The sequence below is a fragment of the Heterodontus francisci genome, chromosome 23, assembly GCF_036365525.1.
Source record: "Heterodontus francisci isolate sHetFra1 chromosome 23, sHetFra1.hap1, whole genome shotgun sequence".
NCBI classification, from domain to species: domain Eukaryota; kingdom Metazoa; phylum Chordata; class Chondrichthyes; order Heterodontiformes; family Heterodontidae; genus Heterodontus; species Heterodontus francisci.
This window is the reverse complement of record NC_090393.1, coordinates 19364710-19386261: the sequence shown is the minus strand read 5'-3', so window position 1 is coordinate 19386261 and position 21552 is coordinate 19364710. Positions and strand designations below refer to the sequence as shown.

The 21552-nt window shown below is 44.2% G+C and overlaps 2 protein-coding genes across 12 annotated transcripts in view; one reads left to right on the top strand and one right to left on the bottom strand.

The window, feature by feature from the left end:
- The window catches only part of trafd1 (TRAF-type zinc finger domain containing 1), a 47517-nt gene extending 45908 nt beyond the window's left edge, over positions 1 to 1609 (bottom strand). For 8 of the 10 annotated variants that reach the window (XR_010977233.1, XR_010977234.1, XR_010977236.1 and 5 more), the window contains exon 1: positions 1392 to 1609. The gene's annotated coding sequence lies outside the window, so the exon portion shown is untranslated. Of the gene's footprint in view, positions 1 to 970; positions 1103 to 1391 lie in introns of those variants that run through there. The other 2 variants (XR_010977235.1, XR_010977237.1) reach the window with 2 other exon arrangements.
- Positions 1610 to 16357: 14748 nt separating this feature from the next.
- The window catches only part of naa25 (N-alpha-acetyltransferase 25, NatB auxiliary subunit), a 128633-nt gene continuing 123438 nt past the window's right edge, over positions 16358 to 21552 (top strand). For both annotated transcript variants that reach the window (XM_068054816.1, XM_068054817.1), the window contains exon 1: positions 16358 to 16446. In XM_068054816.1, coding sequence (XP_067910917.1) covers positions 16389 to 16446 — 58 coding nt within the window. In that variant the 5' untranslated portion in view covers positions 16358 to 16388. The remainder of the gene's footprint in view (positions 16447 to 21552) is intronic.

The window sequence follows — 21552 nt, the reverse complement described above, 5'->3', positions numbered from 1 at the left end:
ACAGCACCAATTCAAAGATTCATGCAAGTGGTAAGATAGAGGAAACTGGCTACATACTTTAAAATTAAAACTGAGATTTAATGAGACCTAGTCCCTGAAGTGGAAGAGAATCAGTATACAGACTGATTGGACAGAACCCAGTAAACTGCAAGGCAAAGCCCACAGTTTTTTTAAGCAACAGCATTTACAGTTATAACTGTAAAGTTTAAGTATAGACATGCTGATGAGGCCTGAAATCCATTCCTTTGAATGAGCATTAGAAATATTTTATTTCCTTTCTGTAACTGCTGAAACAAGGGCAGTGCAAATGTTTCTGTGGGTGTAATCAATTTGTTTTAGACCTATTGTTCTCCTAAAACACAAATTTTCAATTTGTTGAATGCAGAAAATACTCAGCAGATAATAGAACAGTATGGAATTTTCACAATGACACATCAGATTTTTAAAACTGTCAGAATTGTAACTTGAAGAGTCCACAGATTCAACAGCAGCTTTCAAATGAAATTGGATAAATACTAGGAGAAAAAAAATTGCAGGGATATGGAGAAAGCGTCAGAGAGTGGGACTAACTGGATTGCTCTTTGAAAGAGCTGGCACAGACTCAACGGACCAAATGACCTCCTATTATTGTACTTTTGTATGATTCTATAACATTCAGCAGCCAAAATAGAGATCATGAAAAGCTGACGAGCGTTACTCCACAGCAGGTATTTCTAAAAGTGTTTCGGCAAGCAGAAATTTGTGAAAGTAGCTCGGACAACAGAAAACTGAAATAAGCAGTTGCAAACTAAAGAAAAAAACACAACTTGCCAGAAAACTATGGCACTAGCAGCAGCATGAATTTAGTTACAGGAATAAGTGAACACAGTAAATCACACCCTTACCCACCTAAAACCAGAACAAAAAAAAAAATTACTCAGATGTTACTTAGTGCAAAACATTAAAATTTAACAATTCAAATGAAGACTACCTGGACTTTCCAGGGTATTATTAACCCGCTATTCCTGATATTTTTCCACCAATTACGTCACCTGAACCATCCCAATAATGATCCCTTCTGACGTCAGAGGAACCATTCATTCGATAACAGGGAAGCCGCAGCTTTCAAAGAAAAATTACAAATTTGACATTCTGGAGCTTGCAAATTTTAAAACTTATCACATTTTTATAACTACCGGCTTTCTTGTGGGGGGGGGGGGGGGAGATCAGATTTGAGTTTTAACTTTCACTTTCAGTGGGACAGGTCAATCACATTAACTCTCCTCAAGAAGGGTTTGTATTTATGTCGGTATAACCGCGATTAAAATGGATTCTCATTATTTACAAACGGCCTTTTTGTAAACAGACTTTTTTTTCTCTCTCGGGGGCGGAAGCGGCCGCCGCTCACTCACCGTCCTTGACCGAAGAAGATCGTCAAAGAGTTCAATGTGTGTGAGCAAAAAGGAACGAGTGTAGAGAAAAAAAAAAATCCAAACAAGGCCCAGGACACCATAGAAACCCACTCAGTTCGACACGATTATCTCTCCCAGCTGCCGTCCTGTCGGCAACATTCCTCTCAATGATGGGATGCCAGCTCTCGGCTGTTTATTCACCTCAGCAACAACGCAACTGGAGACACCACCGGAAAGCCCGCCTCCGCGCGCCGCTCGTTGGCCCAACCGGCGGCCATCGTCAAACGACAATAGGCTCATTTGCACGTCAATCACAATGACGTAGCCAGCTTCCCACCCTGCCCCTCTCCGCCGAATTCGACAACGACGCTGACAAGGTCAAGATGGTTGTGGATCGGATATCGTCCTCCTAATTTGGCGTTGAACCCTCAAGGCCGGGAGGTCTCTCTAGTCGCCAGAAGCAAAATGATTGCGGATGCTGAAAATTATAAAAAATGCTGGGAATACGAACAAACGAACAGCATTTCTTGTTTTTATTTCAGATTTCCATCATCCGCAGTATTTTGCTTTTATTTTAGGGGCAGGAGTAGGCCATTCGGCCCCTCAAGCCTGCTTCGCCATTCAAGGAGATTGTGGCTGATCTGATTGTAACCTCAAAACCACATTTCCGCCTACCCTCAATAACCTTTCACCCCCTTGCCTATCAAGAATCTATCTACTTCTGCCTTAAAAATATTCAGACTCTGCTTCCACTGCCTTTTGAGGAAAGTTCCAAAGACTTAGCACCCTCAGAGAAAAAATTTCTGCTCATCTCTGTCTTAAATGGGCTACCCCTTATTCTTAAACAGTGACACCGAGTTCTAGATTCTCCCAGAAGAAGAAACGTCCTTTCCACATCCACCCTGTCAAGACCCCTCAGGGTCTTATATGTTTCAATCAAGTCGCCTCTGACTCTTCTAAACTCCAACGGATACAAGCCTAGCGTGTCCAACGTTTCCTCATAAGACAACCTGCCCAATCCCAGGTATTAGTCTAGCCTTTCGCGATTCATGCATTAGGACACTCAGGTCCCTCTGCGTCTCAGAGCTCTGCAATCTCTCACCATTTACATAATATGCTTTTTTATTCTTCCTGCCAAAATGGATAATTCCACATTTTCCCACATTATACTCCATTTGCCAGATTTTTGCCCACTCACTTAATCTATCTATATCCCTTTGTAGCCTCCTTACCTCCTCTTCACAATTACTTTCCTACCTATCTTTGTGTCATCAGCAAATTTAGCAACCATACCTTCGATCCCTTCATCCTAGTCATTATATAAATTTGAAAAAGTCGAGACACACCACTCGCGAACATCTTGCCAATCAGAAAATGACCCATTTATGCCTACTCTCTGTTTCCCATTAGCTAGCCAATCTTCTATCCATGCCAAAATGTTACCCCCTGCACCATGAGCTTTTATTTTCCGCAATAGCCTTTGATGTGGCACCTTATCAAATGCTTATCAAATGGAATACTCAGTAGGTCAGGTAGCATCTGTGGAGAGAGAAACAGAATTCACATTTTAGGTCGATGACCTTTCCACAGAGGCTCATGCCTGTCCCTCTATTAGTCTAATAATATTGGTACCAGTTAATAAAAATTATTTTAAAAATGAATAATCCTAGTGTAAGTCGCCTAATGAAATCACTTCAGTTGTAGTCTCACAATAATATGGCCAAATTCGCCTCAGCCATTACACTGGGTGTACACTATGATTGGGATTGCTTTCCCCTTTTCCCAAATTTACTGCCACCCCAACCCCCCATTTCACTCTTGTATTTATATAACACACTGAATGTAATAAAATGTCCCAAGGTGCTTCTTAGGAGTGTTATGAAGCAAATTTTGACTCCGAGCCACATAAGGAGATATTAGGGCAGGTGTCCAAAAGCTTGATCAAAAAGGTAGGTTTTAAAGAGCATTTAAAGAAGGAAAGAGAGATGGAGAGATGGAAACGTTTAGAGAGAGAATTCCAAAGCTTAGTACATTAGCAGCTGGGGTACAATTCCACAAGCTTCAGCAGTCCTCCTGTTGGCTCACTCGCATTGTTATTATTTATTTTTGAGCCAACAGGGAATATTATAACAAAAACAAGAAATGCTGGATTCACTCAGCAGGTCTGGCAGCATCTGTGGAAAGAGAAGCAGAGTTAACGTTTCGGGTCAGTGACCCTTCTTCGGAACTGACAAATATTAGAAAAGTCACAGATTATAAACAAGTGAGGTGGGGGTTGGGCAAGAGATAACAAAGGAGAAGGTGCAGATTGGACCAGGCCACATAGCTGACCAAAAGGTCACGGAGCAAAGGCAAACAATATGTTAATGGTGTGTTGAAAGACAAAGCATTAGGACAGATTAGGTGTCAATGCACTGAATATTGAACAGCAGCAAGTGCAAACCTGAAGAAAAACAACCTGAAAAAAACAGTGGGTAAGCAAACTGAACAAACTAAGATGAAATTAAATAAATGCAAAAAAAGATTGTAAAAAATGTAAAAAGGAATGTAAAAAAAAAGGAAGAAAAAATGACTAAAAATGAAAGTAAAGTGGGGGGCTGTCATGCTCTGAAATTATTGAACTCAATGTTCAGTCCGGCAGGCTGTAGTGTGCCTAATCGGCAGATGAGATGCTGTTCCTCGAGCTTGCGTTGATGTTCACTGGAACACTGCAGCAATCCCAGGACAGAGATGTGAGCATGAGAGCAGGGCGGAGTGTTGAAATGGCAAGCAACCGGAAGCTCAGGGTCCCGCTTGCGGACTGAGCGGAGATGTTCTGCAAAGCGGTCACCCAGTCTGCGCTTGGTCTCCCCAATGTAGAGGAGACCACACTGTGAGCAGCGAATACAGTATACTACATTGAAAGAAGTACAAGTAAATCGCTGCTTCACCTGAAAGGAGTGTTTGGGGCCTGGGATAGTGAGGAGAGAGGAGGTAAATGGGCAGGTATTACACCTCCTGCGATTGCAAGGGAAGGTGCCCTGGGACGGGGACGAGGTGGTGGGGGTAATGGAGGAGTGGACCAGGGTGTCGCGGAGGGAATGATCCCTTCAGAATGCTGACAGGGGAAGGGAGGGGAAGATGCGACTGGTAGTGGCATCACGCTGGAGGTGGCGGAAATGGCGGAGGATGATCCTTTGGATATGGAGGCTGGTGGGATGAAAAGTGAGGACAAGGGGAACCCTGTCACAGTTCTGGGAGGGAGGGGAAGGGGTGAGGGTAGAGGTGCGGGGAATGGGTCGGACACGGTTGAGGGCCCTGTCAACCACAGTGGGGGGAAATCCTCGGTTGAGGAAAAAGGTCATATCAGAAGCACCGTCATGGAAGGTAGCATCATCAGAGCAGATGCGTCGGAGATGGAGAAACTGGGAGAATGGAATGGAGTCCTAACAGGAGGTAGGGTGTGAAGAAGTGTAGTCGAGGTAGCTGTGGGAGTCAGTGGGCTTATAATGGATATTGGTAGACAACCTATCCCCAGGGAATATTATAATGCTGTTCCAACATGGAAAATGTCACAGTCCAGTTCCTTCAGTCCTCAACCTTCATCTGCACATATACATGTGCCTTATTATATGGTACTGAGCCACCAATATTGTCTCAGATTTGATGCCTGGTGGGCTGAGTTTTCTGATCTGAACAGAGTGATCATTCTTGAAGATCAGGAAACTCAGTCATCGGGGATATAGAAATGCAAGTCTTTATTTCTTTCTGTACCATTTCATAAGGCATATTTACCTACTGAGCCAGTGTTATATTAAAGATCCAAATCATGTTTCTCCCTAATTTTCTTTCTCCAGCAAGAACCATTTTAATTATTTGACACTGTAAAAACAACAACTTGCATTTATAACGTGCCTTTAAAGTAGTAAAATTTCCCAAGGTGCTTCACAGGAGCATTATCAAAGAAAATTTGACACTAAGCCACATAAGGAGATATTAGGACATGTGATCAAAAGCTTGGTTAAAGAGATAGGTTTAAGGAGGGTTATAAAGGTGGAAAGAGAGGCAGGAAGGTTCAAAGCCACTAATGATGGAGCAATTAATATTGGGGATGCACAAGCGGCCTGCATTGGAGAAGTGCAGAGATCTATCATAGTAATTTAATGTCTTGTACGCCAGAATCATCTTTGTTGCAGTTCACTATCTTGCTGCATGTCCATATTGTGCTATACAATATAGTATATGTACAATGTAAATTTTCACATCTGCATTTCATTGCAGAGATCTGCGGGAGATTGCTCAGTCATTTTTTTTGGGGGGGGGAAGAGAAATTCAAGGGAATTAATTTCAAGTAATGCTATTTTGCCAGTATATGCAATGCAAATAGGAGAATGGCAGAGGGAATATGTAGTGATACAGTTGTGTAGGAGCAGTTCCATGGTTTGCCTCAGTCGGCAGTTCAGCCTGTCATGAAGACCCCCACCTGCCAAGAATGAGGCATATTAAATCCATCATGTGAACATTAATATTAAACTAAAAGCAAAATACTGCGGATGCTGGAAATCTGAAATAAAAACAAGAAATGCTGGAACCACTCAGCAGGTCTGGCAGCATCTGTGAAAAGAGAAGCAGAGTTAACGTTTCAGGTCAGTGACCCTTCTTCGGAACTGACAAATATTAGAAAAGTCACAGGTTATAAGCAAGTGAGGTGGGGGTTGGGCAAGAGATAACAAAGGAGAAGGTGTAGATTGGACCAGGCCACATAGCTGACCAAAAGGTCATGGAGCAAAGACAAACAATATATTAATGGTGTGTTGAAAGACAAAGCATTAGTACAGATTAGGTGTCAATGCACTGAATATTGAACAGCAGCAAGTGCAAACCTGAAGAAAAACAGTGGGTGAGCAAACTGAACAAACTAAGATGAAATGAAATAAATGCAAAAAAAAGATTGTAAAAAATGTAAAAAAGAATGTTAAAAAAAGAAGAAAAAATAACTAAAAATGAAAGTAAAGTGGGGAGTTGTCATGCTCTGAAATGATTGAACTCAATGTTCAGTCCGGCAGGCTGTAGTGTGCCTAATCGGTAGATGAGATGCTGTTCCTCGAGCTTGCATTGATGTTCACTGGAACACTGCAGCAATCCCAGGACAGAGATGTGAGCATGAGAGCAGGGGGGAGTGTTGAAATGGCAAGCAACCGGAAGCTCAGGGTCCTGCTTGCGGACTGAGCAGAGATGTTCCGCAAAGCGGTCACCCAGTCTGCGCTTGGTCTCCCCAATGTAGAGGAGACCACACTGTGAGCAGCGAATACAGTATACTACATTGAAAGAAGTACAAGTAAATCGCTGCTTCACCTGAAAGGAGTGTTTGGGGCCTGGGATAGTGAGGAGAGAGGAGGTAAATGGGCAGGTATTACACCTCCTGCGATTGCAAGGGAAGGTGCCCTGGGACGGGGACGAGGTGGTGGGGGTAATGGAGGAGTGGACCAGGGTGTCGCGGAGGGAATGATCCCTTCGGAATGCTGACAGGGGAAGGGAGGGGAAGATGCGACTTGTAGTGGCATCACGCTGGAGGTGGCGGAAATGGCGGAGGATGATCCTTTGGATATGGAGGCTGATGGGGTGGAAAGTGAGGACAAGGGGAACCCTGTCACGGTTCTGGGTGGGAGGGGAAGGGGTAATGGTAGAGGTGCGGGGAATGGGCCGGACACGGTTGAGGGCCCTGTCAACCACAGTGGGGGGAAATCCTCAGTTGAGGAAAAAGGAGGTCATATCAGAAGCACCGTCATGGAAGGTAGCATCATCAGTACAGATGCGTCGGAGACGGAGAAACTGGGAGAATGGAATGGAGTCCTTACAGTAGGTAGGGTGTGAAGAGCTGTAGTCGAGGTAGCTGTGGGAGTCGGTGGGCTTATAATGGATATTAGTAGACAACCTATCCCCAGAGATGGAGACAGAGAGGTCGAGGAAGGGAAGGGAAGTGTCAGAGATGGACCATGTAAAGGTGAGAGAAGGGTGGAAATTGGAAGCAAAGTTGATAAAGTTTTCCAGTTCGGGGCGGGAACAGGAAACAGCACCGATACAGTCATCAATGTACCGGAAAATATTAAACTGTTGCTGGAGTTAAGTAATTACTTTTTTGAAGAGATCACCAGACATTTGGCTGGAAAAACGTTTACATACTAAGAGACAGTGCTTGGAGAGACAAAAGAATTGCTCACTGATTCAACTAACAGAGATAGGGCTGGGCAATGGTGATCTACATCTTGTCGGGGTAAGAGGAAGCACCACACCGCCCGCCCCCCGCCCCCCCTCCCCACCACCGAGAGCTTTGAAATCCACAAATGCAGGAGTCACATAACCTGCTGTCTCAGATCTGGTTTTTGAATTGTGCTCACAGGACAGTTTGAAGACAGACTGCAGATTGCAACTGAACCTGAAACAAGACAGCCTCTCTCCTGGCTGGCTCTCTCTCACTTTCTCACAAGTCTCGGACCCACTGAAGTCGCTTATACCTCAAGAGAGAAAAGACTCCTAAATCGTAACAAGTTAAACCGTGCAGTGGGAGTCAATGAACAGCAAGATTTACCGGCAACCAAAGATTCCACATTGAACTCAAAGGACTGTAAATACAACCAGCCATTGCCTCAAACTTTTCCCCTTTATTCTTTCTAATTTTTCTGTCTCTATCTGCATGTGTGTTTAATCACGTATGCACGCTAGTGTGGTTGTTTCGTGTACTCGTAGTCATTAACCGAATTAGAGTTTAAGTTTAATAAACTTCCACTTTTCTTGTTTAAATCTAAGGGAAAACCTGCCTGATTGATTTATTTGACTTACAATTGGAAAGCAGTGAACAAGGATTCACTGAGGGGAAGCTAAAAACAGGGTGTTTTAAAAAATTAAACCCTGTTACGGTTAAACCAGGCAAAGGCTGATAGGGAACCCCTAGACCTCCCCCTCCCCCCCTTTCATCTGGTCGTAACAGAAATTTGGGGGCTAGTGTCCTGGATTTGACCCACAAACAAACAAGAAATTGGAAGTGGGAAGCCAAATTGATTCCAATCAAAAAAAGAGAAAAGATTCCAATATAGGTTTTCTTATGGTTGTGTGTGCTAGAATATTAACATGTCTGTGACTGAAGTCAGTAACTCCCCAAGCCTGGGTGAAGTAACTTGGGATAAGTTAAAAGCACTGTCTATGGAACATTTGAGAAAATGGCTGAGCAGTGTGGGATCACTGACTGTGCCAAGGCTAGAAAGTCTGAACTCCTAAGGCTCGTGGCTAACCATTTTCCCCTTGAATCTGAAGAAGCAGATACAGGTTTAGAAGTAGACTCTGATAGGGTATTGCTAGCAAAGCTACGATTGGAACAGAGGAAACTTGAATGAGAAAACAGGGAAAGAGAAAGAGAGACAGGAGAAAGAGAAAGAGAGACTGGAGAGAGTGAAAGACAGGAGATAGAAAGAGAGAGATAGGAGAAAGAACCTTCCAGAAAGATTGCGAAGAGAGAGGGAGCTGTGCTGACTTGAGTTAACTAGGGGGCGACTGAGTAACCCCAGTGAAAGCATGGCCAATATGGAGGAGCACAATTCAGGGCTGGGTACAGAATTGTTAAAACCTTCCCAGCTGATCCCAAAATTCAATGAGGGAGACATGGAAGCCTTTTTTCTGTCTTTTGAAAAACTGGCAAGGCAGTTAAAGTGGCCAGATGAGGCTTGGACTCTCCTGCTACAAAGTAACCCCATGAGGTTTATCCCACGTTGCCAGATGAGAGTTCATCCAATTATGAACTGACAAAAAATGCTATCTTCGGAGCATATGAGTTAGTACCAGAAGCCTACCACCAAATGTTTAGAACTCTCAAGAAGCAAGCTGATCAAACTTACCTGGAGTTTGAGAGAAATAAGCAACTGGCTTTTGACCAACGGCCAAGGGCATTTAAAGTGCAGCTCAGCTCTGAAAATCTCAGAGAGGTAATTTCGCATGAAGAATTTAAAAAGTCTCTCCCACTCTCCATAAAGATACATGTAGAGGAACAAAAGGTTCGTAGAGCCCGGCAAGCAGCCATTCTGGCCTATGAGTTTGCCCTCATTTACAAGGCAGTTTCCCAAGGGAAAACCTTTCCCAATCACCCCCACAAATCCGAAAAGGACAAAGGGTGGGAAGGTGATAGAAGCCCAAGCAGTCCTGGGAGAAAAAGAAAAGCAGGAAGCACAGGGTGCCCTCCTCCAGCCAAAAAGGAAGGTGCTGTAAGTAGGAGTGAGACCCGGAGACCTGTGTGCTTCCTTTGTAATATAACAGGGCATTTAAGTGCTGACTGCTGGAAACTAATGGGAAAACTTGTAGGGTTAATCAAGGCACATCCTCTCAGTGAAGAAGAAGGGACCCTGATGGAAAGCACAACAGAACAAGCTATGGCTTTAACTGCAGTAAGACTGAGACCCAGGAAGCTTATGGCTGCAAGTGCAGGAAGATTTAATAGGATTCCTGAAGGTTATCAGGATTTTGTATCTGAAGGGAGAGTAACCCCATACCCCTCAAGTGGGGCAAGCAAGCCCATCGTAATTCTCAGGGACACAGGGGCCCTTTTGCTGGGAAAAGGCCTGACCTATCCCCCAGAGAGTGCAGTAAACACCAGAATGGTAGAAAATAGTATTGGAGGGCAGTGTATGCCTCTACCTTTGCACTTGGAATGCGTCCTAGTTTCTGGACCGGTGGACCGTAGGGATTGTCCCTAGTTTGCCTGTGAACAGGGTTGACCTACTCCTGGGTAATGATCTGGCGGGGACGAAGGTGGTAGCATCCCCAATAGTGAAAGAGAGACCACAGGAGGTCAGAGAGAGAGGGCAGTGGCAGGAGACGTTCCTGTGCAGTTTCCCTGAATGTGTAATGAATGAGGCCTTGATCAAACTAGCTCCCCCAGAGGAGAATGAATTGGCACTGCAGGCAGATGGCCGTGAGGTCTGTCTGTCCAAAACTTTCTTTGGAATGTTAGAAGACCCAGGGAATGAATTAAATGGATCTTCCCTAGCTGAGGCTCAGCGAGCTGACCCAGTATTGAGAGAGTTAACACAGGCTGCCCAGTCTGAAATTGAAGCAGAGGGAGTCCCTGATTGCTCCTATTTAAAGAATGATGTACTGATGAGGAAATGGAATTCTGCTCACAGACCTGAGAGCAAAGGGTGGACAGTGGTTCATCAGTTACTGGTGCTGCAGAGGTACCAGAGAGAAATATTAAGAATGGCCCATGAGATTACAGTGGCTGTACATGTCGGTATATGAAAAACCAAAGCCTGCATAAGACAGCAGTTTGACTGGCCAAAACTCCACAAAGATGTGGTGGAGTACTGTAAGAGTTGCCACTTGTGCCAGGTTGAGGGGAAAGCCCAACCTACAGTGAAATCTGCACCCCTAATTCCTGTATCGGTGTTTGGAGGACCTTCCAGCAGAGGGCTGGTGAACTGTAAAGGACCCCTGCCGAGAACTACAGGGGACAGGCAGGCACAAGGCTGGCAAAAGGTTAGAAAGGAAACGGGAAAAAGGGACCAAGAGGGCAGGTTGAAGGAAGTCCGGGAGGAAGCCCAAATGGAAACCTCTACTGTCCAGTCAGCCAACCCTGAAATATTTGAAAAGTTAAACCCCACATCCTCCTATGTAAATGCAGACACTAGAAGCACCCAACCAGAGTTCTTCTTCTTCTTTGGCCTCCTTATCTCGAGAGACAATGGGTAAGCGCCTGGAGGTGGTCAGTGGTTTGTGGAGCAGTGTCTGGAGTGGCTATAAAGGCCAATTCTAGAGTGACAGGCTCTTCCACAGGTGCTGCAGAAAAATTTGATTGTCGGGGCTGTTACACAGTTGGCCCTCCCCTTGCGCTTCTGTCTTTTTTCCTGCCAACTGCTAAGTCTTTTCGACTCGCCACACTTTAGCCCCGCCTTTATGGCTGCCCGCCAGCTCTGGCGATCGCTGGCAACTGACTCCCACGACTTGTGATCAATGTCACAGGATTTCATGTCGCGTTTACAGACGTCTTTAAAGCGGAGACATGGACGGTCGGTGGGTTTGATACCAGTGGCGAGCTCGCTGTACAATGTGTCTTTGGGGATCCTGCCATCTTCCGTGCGGCTCACATTGCTAACAGCATTTACAGGAACCTGCAGAGACAAAGAAATCCTCAAGAGGGCAGGGGAGTGCAGCAGAATCTGGACAAATACCTGCAAGCAGGAGTGTCCCAGAAGACAAAGGCGAAGATGAGCAAGGAATCCACCCCCACAGTCAGGAGAAAAGGGAACCAACCATCCCCTAAGGTTGAAAGGCCTTGCATGACTCATCAAAGCACTGAAAGAGAGTTCAGAGTAGAACCACCCACTGGCAACGCCCATGAGCAGAACTCCCACTTAGGGCTAATTAAATCTAACCCTTCCCCTACAGACCGCAACAAGAACAAAGACACCCCAGGCAGTCATGGAAATGTGCAAACTGAAAAACTTCCCCAAAAACCACATGTTTATTGGGATGCCAAAAAGGGCAGTTTAATGCAGCACTGCTACCAAGAAAAGACAGGCTTTAACAACTATTAGGATTTCTGAATGAATGAGAGATGTATGTGTATTTTCCTGTACTTATCTTCTCTCTGGTCCCTTTTAATGAAATGGTCTTTTTAAAAAAAATCGCATTTTATTCCGTTGAGTGTGGAGGTGTCATGAAGACCCCCACCTGCCAAGAATGAGGCATATTAATTTTGTCATATGAACATTAATATTTAACTGTTGCTGGAGTGAAGAAATAACTTGTTTAAAGAGATAACCAGACATTTGGCTGGAAAAACATTTACATACTAAGAGACAGTAGTTGGAGAGACAAAAGAATTGCTCACTGATTCAATTAACAGAGATTGGGCTGGGCAATGGTGATCCACATCTTGTTAGGGTAAGAAACAGCACTACACCCCACACCGAGAGCTTTGAAATCCACAAATGCAGGAGTTTGTTTAAACAGTGAATCACATGACTAAAATGAAAGCAAAGTACTGCAGATGCTGGAAATCTGAAACAAAAACAAAAAGTGCTGGAAATACTCAACAGGTCTGGCAGCATCTGTGGAGAACGAAGCACATTTAACATTTCAGGTCTGTGATCTTTCATCTCGCTTTCTCACAAGCCTCCGGACCCACTGAAGTCGCTTATACCTCAAGAGAGAAAAGACTCCTACATCTAAACAAGTTAAAGCACGCACTTGGCCCCAACGAACAGCAAGATTTACCAGCAACCAAAGACTCCACATTGAACTCAAAGGACTGTAAATACGCCCAGCTATTGCCTCAAACTTTTCCCCTTTATTCTTTCTACTTTTTCTGTCTCTATCTGAGTGTGTGTTTATCGCGTCACGTACTTGTAGTCGTTAACCGAATTAGAGTTTAAGGTTAATAAACTTCTACCTTTCTTGCTTATATCTTAAAAAACTTGTCTGATTGATATCTTTCACTTACAATTGGAAAGCTGTGAACAAGGATTCACTGAGGGGCAGCTAAAAACAGGGTGTTTTTAAAAATTAAGCCCTGTTACAATTAAACCAGGCAAAGGCTGAGAGGTAACCCCTGGACCTCTCTCTCACCTGGTCATAACAAGCCCTAGAGAGATTTGTTGCTGGAGCAAGTTAAGGAATTTTCTCCAAAAACAAAGGCGCTTTGTTCTGTTTATGCAGAATATGATCTTTAAAATCCTGTTCCTGTGATGATAATTGTCCCTTCTATGTATTTGCAGTATTACAGTTGAAGGGGTTGAGATGATGGTGAGTATAGCTCTACAGCTTTCCTTTTGGGGTGGAGGTGGTGCATAATCAGACAAAGTTAACACCAAGCTGAAGGAAATATTAGCAGGAGTGATTAAAAGCTGAGTCAAAGTGATGGGTCTTAAAGAGAGTGTTAAAGAAGTTGAGGGAAGTGGAGAGATGGAATGATTTAGAGAGGGTATTCCAGAACTTAGGGCCTAGACAGCTGAGCAAATGTGCTAAAGGTTGGGTGAAGAGTTTTCAGGATTCATAAGAAGCTAGAGTGGAGGAGGTGCAGAGTTCTCATAACATAGTAGGGCTGGAGGATGTTAGAGATAAGGAAGGGTGATGCCATGAAGAGACTTGAACACAAGGATGAGAATGTTAAATTGGAGAATTTGGTTGATGTAAGAATATAGATATATTTTCATATTATTATAATAGAGAACAAAGACAAAAAGTAATGTTGGCATAGCTGGTTTAAACTGTGTTCTCACAAATCCTGTCCTTTCCTCATAATGAGGCTGGTAACACTGGAGAAGAATGAATTTCAAGCCTGGAGACATTGTACTGTAAGGATAGGCACACATAGATTATTAAATAAATAAGCTGGTTGTTATGATTAAACGGCACAGTGGCGCAGTGGTTAGCACCGCAGCCTCACAGCTCCAGCGACCCGGGTTCAATTCTGGGTACTGCCTGTGTGGAGTTTGCAAGTTCTCCCTGTGTCTGCGTGGGTTTCCTCCGGGTGCTCCGGTTTCCTCCCACATGCCAAAGACTTGCAGGTTGATAGGTTAATTGGCCCTTATAAATTGCCCCTAGTATAGGTAGGTGGTAGGGAAATATAGGGACAGGTGGGGATGTGGTTGGAATATGGGATTAGTATAGGATTAGTATAAATGGGTGGTTGATGGTCGGCACAGACTCGGTGGGCCGAAGGGCCTGTTTCAGTGCTGTATCTCTAAACTAAACTAAACTAAAAAGATATGCTTTTAAAACACAGGCATTTGATCATGGCAGAGGGGAATATAAGACGGGAGAGTGCTGCAATATAAAAAGGTAATGTTGCTATACAGCATACATCAAAGGTTTGTACAACAAAGCAATGGCCCAGAAAAAGCAATAATAAGTAACACTCTTCTTCATGTCTTGCAATCTGTTCAAAGAACCATGGATCATAAAACACCCAATAGTATCGCATCCAGCAGGAAGTAAAAAATGGTATAAAATGAGATTCAACATTTGGCCCAGTAGGTACCTTGCTGTGCTGATAAGACATGAACGGTAAAAGCAAAATACTGTGACTGCTGGAAATCTGAAATAAAAACAGAAAGTGCTGGAAATACTCAGCAGGTCTGGCAGCATCTGTGGAGAGAGAAACAGAGTTAGCATTTCAGGTCTGTGACCTTTCTTCTGAAACAGTAGCTGAAGAAGGCTCTGATGGAGACAAAACAGGCTAAAACATAGAAACACAGAAAAATGTAGGGCACAGAAGGAGGCCATTCAGCCCATCATATCTGTGTCAGCTGAAAAAGAATGATCCAGCCTAATCCCGCTTTCCAGCTCTTGATCCGTAGCCCCATAGATGATAGCACATCAAGGGCATATCCGAGTATTTTCTGAATGCAATGAGGGTTCCTGCCTCTACCACTGAGTTCCAAACCCCACCATCCCCTGATTAAAAAAACAAAGTGACTCCTGACAACACAGAGTGATCGCAGACGTCATTAATATGTGCAAACATTTGGCAGCATTCCAGTATGAATGTGCGCATGCACGCACATGAAGTCACCACGCAATGATGTCCTCACCCCTCAATAGCCTTCTCCATTCACCCGTCTCATTCATCCCAACAGTACCCCGCTCCCTCCCACCATCCCTGCTTCAATCACTGCTTCACCCCGCTCGATCCCTGTCACGCCAGTGCCTTACCCCAGCCATTTGCTCCCCCGCCCGATTCCCCCTCTCAGTTACTCAATCCTGCCCCATTGGCTACTCTCCCCCTTCGGCTACTCAGTCCATGCCTCCCCGCTTCCCCCTCTCAGCCATTTGCTCCCCCCTTCAATGCTTTCTTCTCCCCCTCCCCTCCTCCCCACCAGCTGCTTCCCTGCCTCAGCCTCTCGCTCTAGACCTCGCCACTGCTCCCCCTGCCTCCCCTCGGCTGCTCAGTCCCCACCTCCCCCCCCCACCCCCCGCCACTCGCTACAGACCTCGCCACTACTCTCTTTCCTTGGCTGATCCTTCCCTGCTTCCTCCCCACCCCCTCTCCGGCCGCTCGATCCTCATACCCCCCCCAAGCTGCTAGCTCCAGGCTGCGCCGCTTCCCTCCTCTTGGCCACTCACTCCCATGTCGCCCCATCACCCCTCGTGGCCCGCCTTGCTTCTTCAGGTGGCGCGATGGGGAATGATCGAATGTGGGAGCGGGTGGCCGAGAGGAGGGAAGTGGTGCAGCCTGGAGCTAGCAGCTGGGGGGAAGGGAAGCGAGGAGCAAGGAACGATCGGCCGGGGGCGGTGGAGAGCAGTGGCGACGTCTGGAGTGAGTGGCTGAAGGTGGGAATGGGGGAAGCGGGGAGCGAGTGGCCAGAGCCGGGGGGGGGAGCAGCGAGGCTGGAGCGAGTGGCTAAGGGAAGGCAGCGGGGAGCGAGCGGCGAGAAGACGGGCACAGGAGGGAGCGACAAAGAGAAGCGCAATGGCAGGAGGGAGCAGGGGACTGTTGGAGGTGGAATGGAGGCAGCGATGCCAGCCATTGAGGGGATTTTTGGGTTGAATTTGATTTTTTGTGATAAATTGAGCAGCGCCATCTACAATCCTGGCAGCTGCCTGTGATGTCGCAGACAGTGACATTTCAGTGGAAGAGGCTGCATTTGCTTATGTGCTAGTACTGCGCCACCTTATGGTTGCGGTGTCAGCGAACGCAGCCAAAAAAACTCTCTGCTACCATATAACCCTTCTGCCAATTTCTTTAAATCCATCTCTGTTGAGGAAAATAAAACTGAAAATGAGAAGAAAATTAATGTAAAATAAGCAGATCAATGGAGTTATGCTTTCGATATATGTCAGTCTTGGTCAAAGTAAAAGTCAAACATATTCCTTTAATAAAAGCAAAGTTCGACCTCCGCTTGGTTGACTGGACCGGACTGGTGGGGATAGCACTGCGCATGTGTTAAGGTCGGCGGCGAGTCCAGCAATCATGCGCAGTAACCAGAGGCGTTGGGTAGGACTGCGCATGTGCAGTAGCGGAGAGTCATCATGGCGGCTCGTAGCCATGTGCAGGATCCCAATGACAGGAGGCTGCGACCGATATATGGTAACAGAATGATTCGTTGTCTTTGTATCTGTAACATTCATCCATTCACATACTAATATGAAAACTCAAGCGCTTCAAACACTGGGTGGTGCGGCTGCTTATTTCATACCCCGACTCGCCTCATTGCTAGGCCGCAGATGTATCCTCGAGCTCGAGTTACACAACACTTGGGAGCTCAGTCCGGCACCGATGCTGCTCATTACTAGCAGTCCAGCGTCAGTGTGAGGTTCCTATTTTATTATCATTGTATTCCCCGAATGGAAGGGAATTTAGGAGAAATTGGTAGGTACTTTTCCAGAGCGATTCGTTTTTTTTTGGCCATTGGAACCTGTTGATTCCCCATCACGGTGGAGACAGGGCATTTGAGGGAGAGCGGCTGAGATGTCGGGTGTAGCTAAAATTCTGGCTGCACGCCTGGGGTGGTTGACTTTTTTTAAAAACAAACCTCTATGAACTGGAGCTGTGCTGGAGTGAATGGAGTTTGGTTGGAAGCCACATCTTGATGCTACTCTACCAGCTGAGGATGTTTTTTGGTCTTGGAATCAAGTTGTCCGGCGACTGGAGCTGAGTACTCTTCCGGAAATAACTAATTTAATTGGGGCTATTGCTTCGGCCCATATTTGCATTAACGTAGAAATGTTTTGATGTGCTTTATTTTTGTCTAGGTCGTACATTAATTAGTTGATATGAAATTTTAATTCTTAAAAATCAGTGTAACTTGACTTGACCTGAGCGTAATTGGGTCATAGAGTTATACAGCACAGAAACAGGCCCTTCGGCCCATCGTGTCTTTGCCGGCCATCAAGGACCTAACTTATTCTAGTCCCATTTTCCAGCACTTGGCCCGTAGCCTTGTATGCTCTGGCGTTTCAAGTGCTTATCTAAATACTTGTTAAAGTCATTAGTTTACAAGGAATTAGTTAGGTTACAAGGAATATTGTCATAGACAGTATTCAAATTAGAGTCATTTACGCCACAGAAGGAGGATAATCAGCCCTTTGAGTCTATGCTGGCTCTCCGCGGAGCTATGCTTTTTGTCCCAATCCCCGTAGCCCTGTAAGTCCAGGTTTACCAGACTGATTCCTGGGATGGTGGGACTGACATATGAGGAGAGATTGAGTCGGTTAGGATTATATTCACTGGAGTTCAGAAGAGTGAGGGGGGATCTCATAGAAACCTGTAAAATTCTAACAGGACTTGACAGGGTAGATGCAGGAAGGATGTTCCTGATGGTGCGGGTGTCCAGAACCAGGGGTCATAGTCTAAAGATACGGGGTAAACCTTTCAGGACTGAGATGAGGAGAAATTTCTTCACCCAGAGAGTGGTGAGCCTTTGGAATTCGCTACCACAGAAAGCAGTTGAGGCCAAAACATTGTATGTTTTGAAGAAGGAGTTAGACATAGCTCTTGGGTCTAAAGGGATCAAAGGGTATGGGGCGAAAGTGGGAACAGGCTACTGAGTTGGATGATCAGCCATGATAATGAATGGCGGAGCAGGCATGAAGGGCCGAATGGCCTACTACTCCTATTTTCTATGTTACTATGTTTCTAAGTCTATTTCTCAAGTGGCCATGCAACGTCCTCTTGAAGTCATTCTTTTTGTTGACTTGAATTATTTTCTCTACATGAAATACATATGTTGCTGGTGTAATACAGTGATACCCATGACTTTCTGGTCACCTTTACTGATCCAATGTACTTTTTTAACTTATTTTTTCAGTCTAACAAGTGGTTTTATGATTCGAGTTGTGAGAATGGAAGTTCAGATTATTACATTTTTTTTCTGACTTTCTCAATTTGTGCTAGGATCCTAATCATTTTAAGATTTTAAAATATAGGCTTATAATAGTGCTCAATCACCAACTTGGGACTGAATGTAGAGTATTCTCTTGTTTTGAATGACAGTACTAAAAATGCTTTAAGAATGGAGTCCTCTGATAATAGACAGCAAAGTTTTATCCAAGAAAAATATCTTCTAGTGAAATGGGCAGATACATGGCAGAAAAAATTTAATACAGCAAAGTGGTGAAGTGATTCATTTTGGTAGGAAGAATGAGCAGAGGAAATATAAGTTAAATTGTACAATTTTAAAGGGGGTGCATGAACAGAGAGCTGGGTTATGCAAACACAAATCTTTAAAATTGGCAAGACAAGTTGAGATGGCTGTGAAAAAGGCATACAGGATCCTTGGCTTTATAAATAGAGGCAAGTTATGCTAAATCTTTATAAAAACTGGTTCGGTCCCAGTTGGAGTATTGCAGCCAGTTCTGGGCTTTGAGAAGGATGTTAAGGCCTTAAAAGAGGGTGCAAAGGAGATTTCCCAGAATGGTACCAGAGATGACTTGTTACCTGGAGAGACAAGAGAAGCTGGGGTTGTTCCTCATGGAGCAGAGAAGGTTAAGGGGAAATTTGATATAGGTGTTCAAAATCACATGTTTGTTTCCAGTTCCAGATGTGTCAGCATCCAGTGTAACCAGATTTAAGATATTTGACAAAAGAACCAGAGGTGACATGAAGAAATTTTTTTTTGTAGCGATTTATGATCTGGAATGTACTGTAGAAGCAGGTTCAGTGACTTTCAAAAGGAAACCTGGTAAATACTTGAAAATAAAAATCTGCAGGGCTATGGGGAAAGATGAATTTGACTGAAAAATCATTAGGATTCCTGATTCTTTGAATACTATTAATATTGTAATTGTATAATTTATAAAGACAAACCTCTGCTGAAGCTGCTTTGTTAGCATCAGTAATTTTTTTTGTGAAAAATGTCACTTACAACAGTGCTATAAATTATGATGCATTTAAAGTGCTGAGTATTACAGGATGCTCTTGTTGCATTAGATTTTAAAGACATAACATAAATAAGCGGAGGAAGGAGGAGTAGACCATATGGTCTTTCGAGCCTGCTCCCTCATTCAATATGGTCATGGCTGATCTGCCCCAACTTCACTTTCCTACCCGCTCCCCATATCCCTTGATTCCTTGAAAAAACAAAAATCTCTCTTTCTCAGTTAGTGGTTAGTGGATCTAGAGCATGCAGAAATGCCCTTGAGCAAATAGTTTTGAATATAAAATGAACACTTTTTTTTTTATAATTGTGCATCTTAATTTTACAGAGAAATGTAGATCTGCCACAACGAGATGAAACAGGGCTTTCACAGATTTTTTGATCTATTTTATCCATGAAATATATTGGTGCCTGTCGTTGCTATATCTATCCCCATTGCAGCAGCTTCTGTCAGTATGTATTTATCAGAATTGCATTCCATGTGGATATATTAGAATTGCTGTATATATTTCCCCCCCTCCTAAGTTTAGTTTTATTTTGTTTCTGGTGTTTACTCAACTTGTATGCAAGGTGATAGTCAGCAGACAATCTATTGCTAGGCTTCTGTGCTTTTATTTGTAGCTGGCCACATGCAAGAGTGATCTCAGGTGATTTGCTCTTTTCCCAGCTCTCATTCCCTGTAGAGAAGTGTCCTGACTCATTTCCCCAACATCTGAGGTCAGAAACTTGTCGTATTAAGAATCTTCAAGTATCTGAATGGTGTTTTTTTAAAAGTTGATGTGAGTAAAGGTAACCATGAAGCTTAATGGTTGTCGTAAAAACCCAGTTGGATCACAAATGTCCTTTAGAGTAGGAATGACGGTTGTAAGCTCAGTCAATGTTGCCCACAAAGCTCAGGCAACTATAATTTATTATTCATTTATTTCCTACTTGCTGTTCTGTCCTTTTTGAATTTTGTGGACCTGGAGTTTGGAAAAAGGTGTCCATGGTACTGTTGCCTAGGTGATGGATAAATCCCAAATCAGAAAACTTAATATGTTAGTATCTGCTGCATGAGATATGTACAAATTACTGGGAAACATAGGCGCCATGATATGCACCAAAGCCTCTTTCAAGAGAAAGTTTGCACGTTGGGTGGCACAGTGGTGCAGTGGTTAGCACCGCAGCCTCACAGCTCCAGCGACCCAGATTCAATTCTGGGTACTGCCTGTGTGGCGTTTGCAAGTTCTCCCTGTGTCTGTGTGGGTTTTCGCCGGGTACTCCGGTTTCCTCCCACCACCAAAGACTTGCAGGTTGATAGGTAAATTGGCCATTATAAATTGCCCCTAGTATAGGTAGGTGGTAGGGGAATATAGGGATAGGTGGGAATGTGGTAGGAATATGGGATTAGTGTAGGATTAGTTTCAATGGGTGGTTGATGGTCGGCACAGACTCGGTGGGCCGAAGGGCCTGTTTCAGTGCTGTATCTCTTTATAAAAAAAAAATTCTGCACTATTCCATAAGGGAACCTGTTTAAATTTGATGTCGCTATCTGGTATTTTCTTGAAATGGACCAGTAACCTCTGCTAACTGCTGTTTGTGCTGTCTGATATTTATTTGATTGATCGAAACTTGTGAGTGGTCTTCGTATACAGAAAGTAACATAAAAAGTTGCCGTCAAGTTACCTTTGAATGGTATGAGTGCAATTTAAAAACCAAGACTTCCTGATGCACTGAACTCTTGATATTTTCACACTGTCTGCTGGGGAGGTTGCAGAACGGAGAGTGTTTATCCATCTACCTTTGTGGTATCCAAAATAACAATCTTAAGAGTTATTTTCTAGCTTGAGCAAGAGTAAAATACTGCGGCTGATGGAAGTATGAAATTTAAAAACAGAAAATGCTGGAAATACTCAGCATGTCAGGCAGCATCAGCGGAGAGAGAGGCGATTAGTGTTTCAGGTTAAAGATCATTGACCTAGAACAGTAACTCTGTTTCTAGCTCCAGAGATGCTGCCTGACTGTCTGAGTATTTCCTGCATTTTCTGTTTTTATTTTCTAGTATGTCCTGGAGTCAGAGTCGTAACGGCATAGGAGACCAGTCGGCGCATAAAGTCTATGCCAGCTGTCAGCAGCACAGTCCATTCCTGGTTCTATCCCTGTAGCCCTGTAAGTTTATTTCCCTCAAGTGCCCATCTAATTTTTTTGAATCATTCCTCATGTCCATTTCCAAAATGCTTGCAGGCAAAGACTTCCAGGTCATTACCACTTGCTGCATAAAAATTTTCTTCCTCACATCCCCCCTACATATCTTGCCTGTAACCTTAAATCTCTGTCTC